Source organism: Stegostoma tigrinum, chromosome 29 (assembly GCF_030684315.1).
Source record: "Stegostoma tigrinum isolate sSteTig4 chromosome 29, sSteTig4.hap1, whole genome shotgun sequence".
NCBI classification, from domain to species: domain Eukaryota; kingdom Metazoa; phylum Chordata; class Chondrichthyes; order Orectolobiformes; family Stegostomatidae; genus Stegostoma; species Stegostoma tigrinum.
The window spans coordinates 33,742,217-33,754,949 of NC_081382.1; the positions used below are offsets into that span (position 1 = coordinate 33,742,217).

The 12,733-nt window shown below is 37.8% G+C and overlaps 1 protein-coding gene across 1 annotated transcript in view; it reads right to left on the reverse strand.

Moving 5' to 3' along the window:
• nup188 (nucleoporin 188) overlaps nt 1–12,733 on the reverse strand; it is a 95,561-nt gene continuing 82,828 nt past the window's right edge. The window contains exons 41-45 of the mRNA XM_048559293.1: nt 11,039–11,248; nt 10,100–10,231; nt 8,325–8,398; nt 4,067–4,196; nt 1–2,056 (exon numbers count right to left, since the gene is read on the reverse strand). Of these exons, the coding sequence (XP_048415250.1) occupies nt 1,877–2,056; nt 4,067–4,196; nt 8,325–8,398; nt 10,100–10,231; nt 11,039–11,248 (726 nt within the window). The 3' untranslated portion in view covers nt 1–1,876. The remainder of the gene's footprint in view (nt 2,057–4,066; nt 4,197–8,324; nt 8,399–10,099; nt 10,232–11,038; nt 11,249–12,733) is intronic.

The following is a 12,733-nucleotide window of genomic DNA, read 5'->3' on the forward strand; positions in this document are numbered from 1 at the left end:
TGAAGTAAACTGAGGTGTTATATTTTATTTCTGAATAGGTAAAACAAGCCCATAATTATGATAGTATTGCCATTTTAGCTTTTAAACACCTTGTGGAGCTGCTTTTGAAATTTAGTGCAGTTGAATGCATGGGTCTGGCAATGTGATTTTGATCAGACCAGAAAAATCAGGAACCATCACAAGATGAAGTTTATTCTTCAACTTTTTAAAAGCTTTTATAAACTTTAAAACCATCACAATCAACATTGTACAATGGTAGAATAAAAGAAGTGTCTCGACAATAAATTACAAATGAATGGCAGTTTCACAAAGTGACTGCAAGCTAAGTCTTTCAATTAAGGTGTCTGTGTTTATCGCAACAATCATTGGGACAGTTACAGCAACTGAAACGTCAACTTTTTCCAACAGGATTCAGAATTTCATTGACATTTTGAGGAATGGTTGTTTCTCATTAAATCTCCTGATTTAGTGTCTTTATTACCAGAATACATTTTTTAAACCAGTGTTTAAGAATCCTATTCTATGATTTTATTTTCCCCTGTTTAACAATAAATTAGTGGCCATAATCATAGTTTTAAAATAAATCATTCTTTTATCACTATATCTCACTGTCTCACAAAATTCCCTGCCACACTTGATACCAAAGTCAATGGGTTGTTCGGTGAAACTTGGACCCAGGCTGAACATTTGAGTTGTAACATTGTCTCCATCAGGTGGTCTATTAAGCTTTAAATTCTTAACTGCTATTGGAGGAGAAGGCCTCTCAAAAAGTTGTTTTCTTCACTGAAGAAATAATCACAGGTATAAAGTTGTGGTCTGTAAGTTATGGTCACTTTACAGCCAGGGGAAATTAGGTTTCCCCAACCCCATGACTTCTGACCAAACAGTCACACAAGGTTGCCTGTAGTTATTGCAAAATCTCAAGTAAAAATGAGTGCATCCAGTCAAAATCAAATATTAAATAAAATGTTTCTGCTAGTTCACATAGGATTGTTTAAAAACCTGCTCTTTAGCCTTTTAACCTTTTCAGCAAGAGTATTTTGTTTACTTGAACCTTGGAAATTACTTAACTAAAATGTACTTGATCAAACAACTACCAGTACTTCTTTTTTGATGCAGCAGCTCCTCTAATCAATCGGTCTAAAATTGAACAGTAATGAATAGTACTTTCACCCATGACAAAAGTAGCTGCAACTACACATCTAAAATTCATTAAGTTTTGCAGGAAATGTCCAAATGATGAACTGTGTCATATCAAGTAATGAGTAGCAGTAAGAATATACACTGTCATGGCATTCCGAACCAATCTGAAATGCTGTTTCTTGATAAGTCTGAGATGCTTGCAACACACAAACCCAAACAGGGAGTGTCGTTTCCATGGCAGCTTTCACTGGTGAATAGCTTTCACATTTATTATAAAACTGGAATTAAAGATGCCTTATAAAGATGTATCTAACACAGCATGACATTGCTTCAGAATGACTGATTTTTCCTTGAACCCTTCCTATTCATTAACATTACAATACTACATAAGTCTCAAATGACTTGAGGTACATCCTTACTGTCACAAAACTAATAGCAGATGCTACTGTACAATTTTTCAATTGTTTATATACAGCTACCATTTATTCAAATGAGATGTCATGATTATATTTTGTAATGTAATTCTATTCTTTAACTTTGAGACAGACAAGTGGAACAGCTGAAAATTGTTTACCAAAAATAAGCATTTTCAATAACAGTTTCAATTAAAATAACCACAGTCCTATTCTGACATGTTCACATGCACTTTGGTCAGTAAAAACTGCTGCAAATGAAGTTGTACATAGTCCAGAGCTAGAAAGCATTGAAGTTTAACAGAATGGTTGCTCCTATTCTATCTCTGGATCTGTCGCACAAAGGCCTGGACAAGCTGGATTAATGGTTCCTGATTCTCAGGGCTCAACTTGGATGTGGAGCAGCTGGATTTGCTCGGAGGAGACATCAGTAAGGCCGCAGCAGGGGAACATGGTGTGCCACGACGTGAATAGCGAGAAATGCTGGACAAAACTGTACTCTGAAACAGTGACAGACAATAAACAAGTTGAGAAGATTTGTAGCTTAGGTTGAGGTTCTGGATGGTTAGTTTTCAGACGTTTCGACACCAGTCTAGGTAACATCATCAGTGAGCCTCCGATGAAGCGCTGGTGTTATGTCCCGCTTTCTATTTATCTATTTAGATAAATAGAAAGCGGGACATAACACCAGCGCTTCATCGGAGGCTCACTGATGATGTTACCTAGAATGGTGTCGAAACGTCTGAAAACTAACCTTCCAGCTCAGCGAGCAAACTCACATCTAGAACAGACAATAAACATTACAAAAATCTAAGTAAAACTCTAAATTCTTCAGCATACTTTCTACAACAAAGTTGCTCAATTTTTTGAATTAACTTTAACATCTAAAGAACAAAACAAACAAGCTTATTGATTCATTTGTAGTTGTACATCAGTCTGGGATATTTTACCAGTTTTATGTCCTTGTTCCAGGTTCATGAGACTTAACCATAAGACATAGGAGTAAGCCATTCAGTTCAGCCCACTGAGTGTGCCCTGCTATTAAATGGAGATCTGATAATCCAATAATCCTCAACTTCACCTTCCTGCCTTTTCCCCAGAGGCCCTTGAATTTGCTTTGTTTGTTCATTCACAGGATGAAGGCATTGCTGGCTTGGCCAGCATTTATTGCCCAAAGGGTAATTGAGAGTGGGTAATTTGCCATGGGTCTGGAATCATGCAGGCCAGATCAGATAAGGATGACAGTTTTCTTCACAAGGACATTAGTGAACCAGTTGGGGTTTTCCGACAATCAGTACATTATTGGTCATTACTAAAGTCTTAATTCCAGTTTTTTAAAAAAACTGAATTGAAATTCCACTATCTTCCATGGCAGGATTTGATCCTGGGTCTCCGGATTAACAGTCCAGTGATAATACCGCTAGGTTGCATTTTTGCATTTAATGATCCAGCCTCATAGTCGATCATACAGAATTCCACAACCATCAGGAAAAATCTCTCTTCACTGGTCTTAAATGTGTGACCCTCTTGCTCTTAGATTATGTCCTTGGGTCCAAGACTCTTTAGAAAGAGAAACAACCCCTCTGTATCTACCCTGTCAAGTCCCCGAAAAATTTCATGTTTAAAGTACAATGGGAAATTACTTGTGACCAATTACCCAAGCCAGCTGGACCTTCTAGTACACACAGCTATTCTGTTACACTTTATTTCCAAATTGAATAGAACTGACTGAACAGCAGAATTGTGTTCAAGTATTCAAATTACTCACCACTTTGCAGGTTTGATAACATGCCAAATATTTTAATGTCCTCTGTTGTATAAAGCACCCATAAACTCAATTTCATGTCAGTATGGCTTTAAATTTTATTTTCTATAAAGGGATAAAATTAAAGCAGCCAGACAAATTTCCAACCTATAGTTTGATAATCATATCTGATGTGTGAACATTCCAGCTCTCACCAATTCTATAATGCAATCTAGGGCCTAGGCAGAAGTACTTTTTATGCAAATTGATAATTACCATTACAGAACAGAGCAGTAAAAATGCTAAAGAAACCAGTGTGAATAAGGTCCCGAATTGGAAACAAAGACTCAAGAATTAGAACACAGGAAGCGGTTGGAAAAAGAAATTCTCTAAACTGATAGGGTAAGAAGCGATCTGCAATTAATTTCTATACTGTATTATGGATACACATGCATGCACACTATATTTTCCTGCTGATTTATTTTTGTTGATGTTGGCGAAAGAGAATGCCAATGTGAATCTCATTTATACTTAGTCAACTTTGGTAAATGCAAATTACATTGAAATGGAGATTGCTTTTACAATTTTTCCTCAATGTTTCTTATCACAATTTGTGAAGTTATTTTCCTATAAACTTTTCAGGATGTGTTGAAATGAGGAAACAAGTTAGATATCAAGCAAGTTGCATTTTGAGAGAGAGTAACTAATACACAGTATTATTTGTAATTATTAAACCGTTTAGAGCAGTGTAAAACTGAAAAGTTACCAGTTCTGAACTTAGTTCCTGTTTCATTCTCTGCTTATCACGTGAGTGAACAGATGGATCCTTCAGATAACGGACTGCTTGTGAAATCAGCACATAGAAACAGTTTTCCATCGTGAACATCAGAAGGGACCTTCAATGCAAGAGGATTTGATTAGCCTCTTTAGGGAAGGGAAAAATGGAACTTGCACTTATTAAGCCCTCTTTAATCTCATGAATTCAGCCACTGGAGGCATCTGAACACTTTTCCAACTTGCCATGATTAAAGATATAAATTTGAAAAAGTAGCAAATCAGAAAAATGAGATTGAAAGACAATTTATTGAGGCATGGTAACTAACCACGTAAAGTATGATAGAACATGCATTTAGATATGCCTAAGTAATTGGTGGAGAGGCATAGCAGACACTTTAGTTAACACCAGGAAGGCTGGGAGAGCTCCATTCTTGTTCAGCTGGTGCCATAAACCTTTTACCTGACAGCACAGAGTTGCAACTTATGTTTCATTTGAACATCTCAGACTTCAGACCCAGTCAGTACAACATTCGAGCACATTATCTAAGCTGATGTTTCAGTTTTTGGAGTAGAGCTTCAAACCAAAACCTGGGACTCAGGCAAAACTCAAGGTTCAATCACTGGGTCAAAGCACCTTCAAAGTTACTGACGTGATTCTGATAAGTGTTTGACCAGTGGTCTGTTTTTTTTTGTGAAGATTACTTAAAAGCCATATAAAATATTACAGCTGACTAAATGACATTTTTGAATTTTGAGCAAATATGTAATAAACCAAAGAACAGCTGCTATGTATTAAATTACCCTCCTGGATCATAAAACTTTGGCTCTTAGACAAGTATTTTAAGCTATACAACACGTATGGTCTAGGAATTGCAAAGAATTTTTTTCTTAACAAATCTCCAGGCTCATGGTGGAAATAAATCCACCAGATTACATTTTACTTGTGGTAACTTCAGACAGCAATGTGACAGAATCAAAATCCCTCCATTTATGATATGAAATACAACTGACTTAATTTGAGGAAGTGCAGATTATGCAGTTGCCCCACATACCAGAACTTCTAGCATTTCCAATTTCCAACATCAACGCAGTTTAAACTTTTAGGTATTTTGCTCCCCTTGGGTGTAGTTGTGCTGATAAAACCCCCCTCCCCCAGCTAGTTATTGCAACGGCGTGTTTATAAAAATGAGCCAACATAATCCCGTAGAACAAAGGCAGAACTCATACTAGAAGGTAGGAAGGATGCTGTACCGAGACATGCAAACACATGGGAATGGGCCTTAACTACTGAACCTATGCCAAGTAGAATCAGTAGATACCACATTATTTACATAGTCCATGACACATAAAATTGGAATAATGCAGAGATTAATATCCCTTATGAAAGATTAACCTCAAAAGATAATATTGAATGCCTCAAATAAAAAGGAGAAATCAAAGTACTCTGAAATAGTTCATACTGGAGGTTATCTAAATTTATTGTTGATATCAGAACCCAGAAATACTAAAATGTGAGGTCTGAAATTAAATTCAGTTAATTAAGCACATCATGATTCAACATTCCAACGCTCACAAAGGAGGTGTTTCAGAACTAGCCCACTATACAGCTACAGGACAAGCATCCAACTGGAAATGTGGAAAATTACCCAGGTATGTCCAGAGAAAGCTAACTACTATCCTATCAGTCAAATCTCAAAGTGATGGAAAGTGTTGAGTGTGTTATTAAGCCCGATGTGCTCAGCAATAGTCTGTTCGTTGCAGCTCAATGTAGGTTTGGTCAGGGCCAACTAGCTCCTGACCTCATTACAACCTCAGTTCAAGTAAGGACAAAAATGCATTGAAACCCAGAGGCTATGAGAGTGACTGCCCTTGGCATCAATGCAGCATTTGATCAAATAGTGTCAAGGAGCCACAGCAAAGTAGGAATCAAATCCGGGAAAGGATGCAGGATCTGTCATCTAGTTAGATTCATGACTATCATAAAAGGAGGATTGCTGTAATTGTTGGAAGTCCCATCATCACACTCTAAGGATATCACTGAAGAAACATTTCAGGGTCACATTTTAGGCCCAACTATCATCCATGACAAGATCAGAAATGGGAATGTTAGCTGATGACTGTATTGTGCAGCAACATCCACAACTCCTCAAAATTGAAGCAGCCCATACCCAGAGGCAGCAAGACATGGGGAACATCCAAGCTTAGACTGATAAATAGCAAATAACGCTCATAACACACAAGTGCGAGGCAATCACCATCTCCAATAATAGAAAATCTAACAATCGAACATCAAGGTCAATGGCAGCATTACTATCATTCTTGAGGTTACCACTGACCACAGGCTGAACTGAAATAGCCAGATGAATAGTGGCCACATGAGAAAGTCCTACACTATGAAAAAGTCCTACACTATGAATTCTATGGTGAGTCATTCACCTCTCATATCCCCAATGCTTGTCCACAAGCATGCTATGAAATATTCTACAGTCGTCTGAATGGATGTAGCTCCAACAACACTGAAGCAGCCTGACACAATCTAGGATAAAGGAGCCCACTTAATTGGGACCCACAAACATTCAACATTTCACTTTCTTCACCAGTGAGATCCTGCAGCATCTATAAGATGCACAGCAACAATACACCCAGAATCCTGCAATAACAAATTCCAAAACTGCAACAACCTCAACCATCAAGAAATGTGGGGTAGCGGTGGCATGGGAACACCACCTACATCTCTATAACTAGACTCTATGACATATGGGACTGCTGATTGGTTGGACTATAATTAGCACTGAAGATGCTACAGGAACTGTTTTAGTTAACTAATTAAAAGCAAACAAGCAAGACAACTGATTTGTCATACTGCTATCATGAGAATGTAGCAGAGATTGGAGGGTCTCCACTGCCCTTCATTGACTGATCACTTGAACTCATCAGGACTGAAATACAAGAAGCTTAAAGACAAAAGTTTAACCTTCAGTTCTGTTGTTTGCAGTATTTAAATTGATTAGCAATAAATATTGGTCTACCCAGCAATGCCACAGGCCATGAACAAAAAGCACCACCGGAATAAATGTACACAAATACTGGATCGTTGTAAAACAAAATCTAATATTCACAAAAGGTCAGTGGAAATTGCCATTGCTATTTAATCTGGCCTATATGTGACTCTAATCCACACTATAATGGCAGCTTTTAGTGCCACCTGAAGTGACCCAGGAAGACATTCAGCAGCACGCAGCTGAAGACGAGAAGATTCCAGCAACAAGTTCAGTTTTGACAGCAATGGATACAGCTTAAGGACAAATATAAAGCATTCGTTCTCAAAAATCCAAGCTAATATTTTACACATGAGTCAACGAGTACCTGTATTTCAGTCAGTGGCAAAATCATTGAGGTGCAAATAACAAAAGCTTACAATATTTCAGATCAAAGATGTGCCCACAGTGGACAGTTTTCTTTAGGGATGAATGGGCAGCTATTTTATACCACAAGTGAAATCCAGGCAAGTTAATTTACATGAGATAATGGGAACTGCAGATGCTGGAGATTCCAAGATAATAAAATGTGAGGCTGGATGAACACAGCAGGCCAAGCAGCATCTCAGGAGCACAAAAGCTGACGTTTCGGGCCTAGACCCTTCATCAGAGAGAGCTCTGATGAAGGGTCTAGGCCCGAAACGTCAGCTTTTGTGCTCCTGAGATGCTGCTTGGCCTGCTGTGTTCATCCAGCCTCACATTTTATTATCTTAAGTTAATTTACATCACAGGAAAAGGAAAGATGGATAACAGAACTGATTTTACTAGTTATTTGATACTACTACTATCTTTAGAAAAAAAGTTAATTTGTCAGACAATTTGTTTATTCATGGTCAACTGTACATAAGCCATTCTATGAATTCATAACAAACACTTTGAATAATCATCCAGTCATAAATATTTACACATGCCAGATCAACAAACATCCCATCACACAAGAATACAATAGACAGCTGTAACCAAGACTAGGCAATGCATGGAGTCTGATTGATATTTATCTCAGATTTTCCCCAAAGTACATTGCCAAATTTCATGGCAAAAATGTTTCTTAGTTTGTTCCCACAGACTTAATTAACTGCGTTTGTTTTTCTAGTAGTCTGTCACCCAAACAAGCTTCATTCAATGCTGGTGAGATACTGCAACTGGCAGTAAACTGTTTTGAGATTGTAGCTGAAGTTAAAATGCAACAGCTTCTCTCTTTAAACTTACTTTAATGACTTTGCCTCTTCAGTTGAAGTCAGTGGCCCCACGTTCAAAGATAAGGGCTCCTTCTTCTTATCAATCTACAAAGAACAAAAAACATCTAAGAAAGATGCAGAAATACAGCATTCATGCCACCTTCTCATTCAAGACAACGAACATTTTAGTGTGCATATATTTGCCGTTTGTAAACTTGTGCATTTAGGTTTTTGCTTTTATTTCCCCTTCATGTTCTACTTGTGGTGGCTGCCTTCTGGTACCTCACTCAGCTGATCATCCTTCGTAAGCCAGTTTGTACAGACTATTCAACTTGGGTTTAAACAACTAAGCAAATCCAAAACACTCAAGTCACAGATGTGCCAGCAGAGGTCACTTGATGACCATTAGAAGCAACAACCTTGCATCCTTCACCATTTCTGGGACTTCCAGATGAAGTGAAGCTTCAATTTAGTAAACTCAAAGAATCTACAAGGAAAACAAAACACGCTCACATACCAGAGATATTTCTCCGTTATGCATTTTGTCTACAAATCACAAGAGGTTGATCGTTGCTGCAGATGCTCTCAGTATAATGAGAAAAAAAGTACTTGCAAACAATGTAAAATGTAAACATAATGGAAAAGTAAGCTTTGCCTGAAACTGCTTTGTGGTTATGATTGTTTTGAAACAAAAGGGCAAATTAATTATGTTTCTCCTAGTCTCCCAAATGCCATTCAAATAACATCCTACAAGGGTGCAGAAACAACTTTTGGTAAGAGAAGTTGAAGAATGGTTTGTGATTTGCAGGGGATGTACAGTCAAATCTTACAGGTATAGTTACAATATTAAGCTAGGACAAATGCCACATCATTGCTCATAGCACAGGATAGCACATCTCTTGACAAAGGGCAAAAACAGTGTCCCACATAATATACAATGTATTAATCCAGTAATTTGTATCGATCATTGAGGTACATTCAAGACCAAGATGTCTAATTGCTACATAAGCAAATCCTGAAATCAATTAAAAGCAATTTTTTGGAGGCAGATCCTGATGTAAATTAGGCCATAAATAGCTGTGTCAGGAAATATATTAAAATCCCGAACACAAAATTCTTTTCCTCCTTTATTATGTCCAGCAACTCATAGAAATGATAACAAATTTTATACCATACATATGGAATAGACACTTAATCCCGTAAGCAATTAATGGCCATGAGTAAACTGACAGTGCATTCCGTTTACATTGAAACGTTGAAACAGTCAAAAAATGCTGAACAAAGCTGATTCTTGAGATTTCCTAATAGTTCAGTCAGTAAATGCACTACATGGTAGTAAACTACGTCATTCAAATAAACAACGTGCATTAGATTCCCAAAGTTGTACGGAATTGCCAGATCTTGACAAGATAGCAATGTTGGCATCACAGTTTGGCTCAGTGTATACAAGTAAGATCTGCTGAAATTCTGAAAGTATAGTAAGGATATCTGCTAGCCTCAATCAAACTAATGGTCACAGTCAAGGCTCTCAAAACACAAATGATCTTAGCACGATGTACTGGAAGGCTGCCAATAGTTGTGGAACTCCAGCAAGTGTCACTGATTTCATAATGGAGAAAATTAGATATAGTAAAGGCGATATGGATTCATTACTCTGAGAAAGCAGCTGGAAACCTCTGAAGATGAAATGCAAACTGTAAAATAAAATCAAAAATGAATGTCTGTAGCCTAAATTTTCAGCCATCATTGATTTATGCGTGTGCCATCAGACTGCCATATTAAGGTTATGACACTTGAGCCTCTTACCTCTCCCTGCATGTTCAAGACAACATTCACCGTTGCTAGTAGAGTACCAAACGATGGAGCAACATCAGAATCAAATGCCGGAGTAGTAAAGCTCAGGACAAAGAGCACATCATATTCAGCCAGATCCAGTGACTACACAAATGAAATAATTCAATTAAGTACTTAGGAAAGGTGTCCATTAGCATTTTTCTACTTTATGTATTTGGCAAATAGGGTCCTGGCATCAGGTGGCAAGATTCCTGCAGTTTTTTTTTTAAGCCTAAATGCCTATATAGATGCTCCAATATAACACTTGACTAGATAACTTTTCTATTCACTATGGGTCATGGATGCTGCTGGCTGGACGGCACTTAATGTCCATCCCTAGCTGCACGTGAACTGAATGGCTTACTAGACCACTTTAGAGGGCAGCTGAGAGTCACACTACTGAGGGTCTGGAGTCACACATAGGTCAGACCAGGTGAGGGCGGTAGATTTCCCTCCTTCAAGCAAGCCAGATGAGGTTTTCTGACAATCGACAGTACTTTCATGGTAATTAGTAGATTCTTCATTTTAGTGAATTCAAACTCCAACAACTACCATGGTGGGATTCAAACCCGGGTCCCCAGAACATGAGCTGAGTTTCTGGATTAACAGTCTAGCGATAATACCATTAGGCCATCACCACTACTGGTAAACTATTTTAAGTGATTTCAAAGCCTAATATTGAACGGACATTCACAAACTCCTATTCATAACAAAATTTGCATTTCGTGATCAGACTTCCAAGAACGGCATGAAAAATTTATATAGATCATGATTCCAGCATGTTATGCCAGTGAGGCATAATACTAAATATACACTGAGAATCTCAGTAACCAAGAGCATCAAACTAGAATTCTATTAAATAATCAGCCATACTATGTTTATGGCAGGAATTCACAGACAATAGTTATTTACCTGGTCCAACAATATCTGGGAGAGATCAGGAGTAAAATGTCGAACGGCTGCCAACGTCTTACTCAGAATCCTAAGCAAACTAGATTGTACTTTCAGCAGTGCACGCTGCTCCATTTCCTCTTTTTCTGTGTTTTGTTGTTTCAATGGAGTCTGAATGGATTTCGGTTGTCGAGGGAGAATTGCAGACGGAATAGAATCACCATTCTTCACCTGTGAAGGCAATTATATTTGACAAAACTATTGTTCGTTTTCTCAGAGGGATTAAATATTCAACTTTTGAAACTCGACTTGATTACTGGCTTCACCTTCTTGATTAAAATTGCAACACAAGTAAGCTTGCATTGCCCATTTCTGTACACCAGTGTCATTGAAGTCTGAACTGAAACTCTCTCAATTCATTTTTATACAATTGTCAATCCTTCATCACAACACTTTTCACATATAAATGACTTGATTTAAACATGCAGCAGACACAAAAACATTTGTTTTTCCACATTTTTTACTTTTCCCCCCATGTAAGGCAACTTATCTGTGAGAAACCTCCATGACCACTATTAAAAATGGCAAATTTCTTCTCCAAGATTTGCCTCATCAGCAAATAAAGACATCTATAATTGCCAGAAATAAAACTACTAGAATTCAAATCTCTGTAATGAGTTTGCAACAAATTTCACTCAGTCTCCGAAATTCTGATACCAGATCAAATTTTAGAAGTCTTTATTTAAACCCCCAAATTATATCCCCCTGCCCAACTTCAATCATCCTGCCTCCAGAAATTTAACACCCTCACTGACTTCCACTGTCAGTCACTCTTTGGCCATGATTCATGTGTGTACATGTATGATTGGCACTCATTTTGAAACATTTTATCCAAGGTGACCCTATCGTAAGCTAACACCATATACTTTCAGGGAGAGGCATCAAGAGTAGGACCCTGTTGTTGTGATTCTGGCCAGACCAGCAAAAGAACCCAGTTCCTCTTCACTTGTAGGGCTCTGGGACAGAAAGTAAACTCTAGACTAGGAGGACAAATTAAAGAACATGTTTTTTCTATTTTGGCCAGCTGTTTCTAAACCTGATCCACCAGGAAATGGTTAGCAAGCAGATTGCCAAAAGAATGGTTATATCAATTCAATGCCAAAACCCACAGCCCAAGATTCAAACAACCACAATGCTTTTACATAAAGGCTCAAATCATACACTAGAACAATCAGACCATCAAGCTTGCCCTGCTGTTCAACGATATCATCAGTGCCACATTTTTGTCGAGCCCTGACAACCACAGACTCCCTTATTAGTCAGAAATCTACCCACCTCTGTCTTAATATTCACTGACTCCAATTTCCACTACTCTCTGGGGAAGAGAATTCTAAATACTCAACAGAGGAAAAATTTCCTCCTCATATCAATCTCAAATGAGAGACCTCTCATTTTTAAAATTGTATCCTCTAATTCTAGCCCTTTCTCACAAGGAAAAGCATCCTTCCAGCATCCACCTTTCCTCATTAGGATAATGCAACTCCATCCAAGGTATCAGTCAAGTGAACCTTCTCTGAATTGTTTCCATTACATTTACATGCTTTCTCAGATGAGAAGAACACTTCAATGTTGCCTCAAAACTCTACACCACTGTAGAAAAACATTCCTACTTTTATATTCCTTTCCTCCTGCAATAAATCTAACATTGTTTGTTTC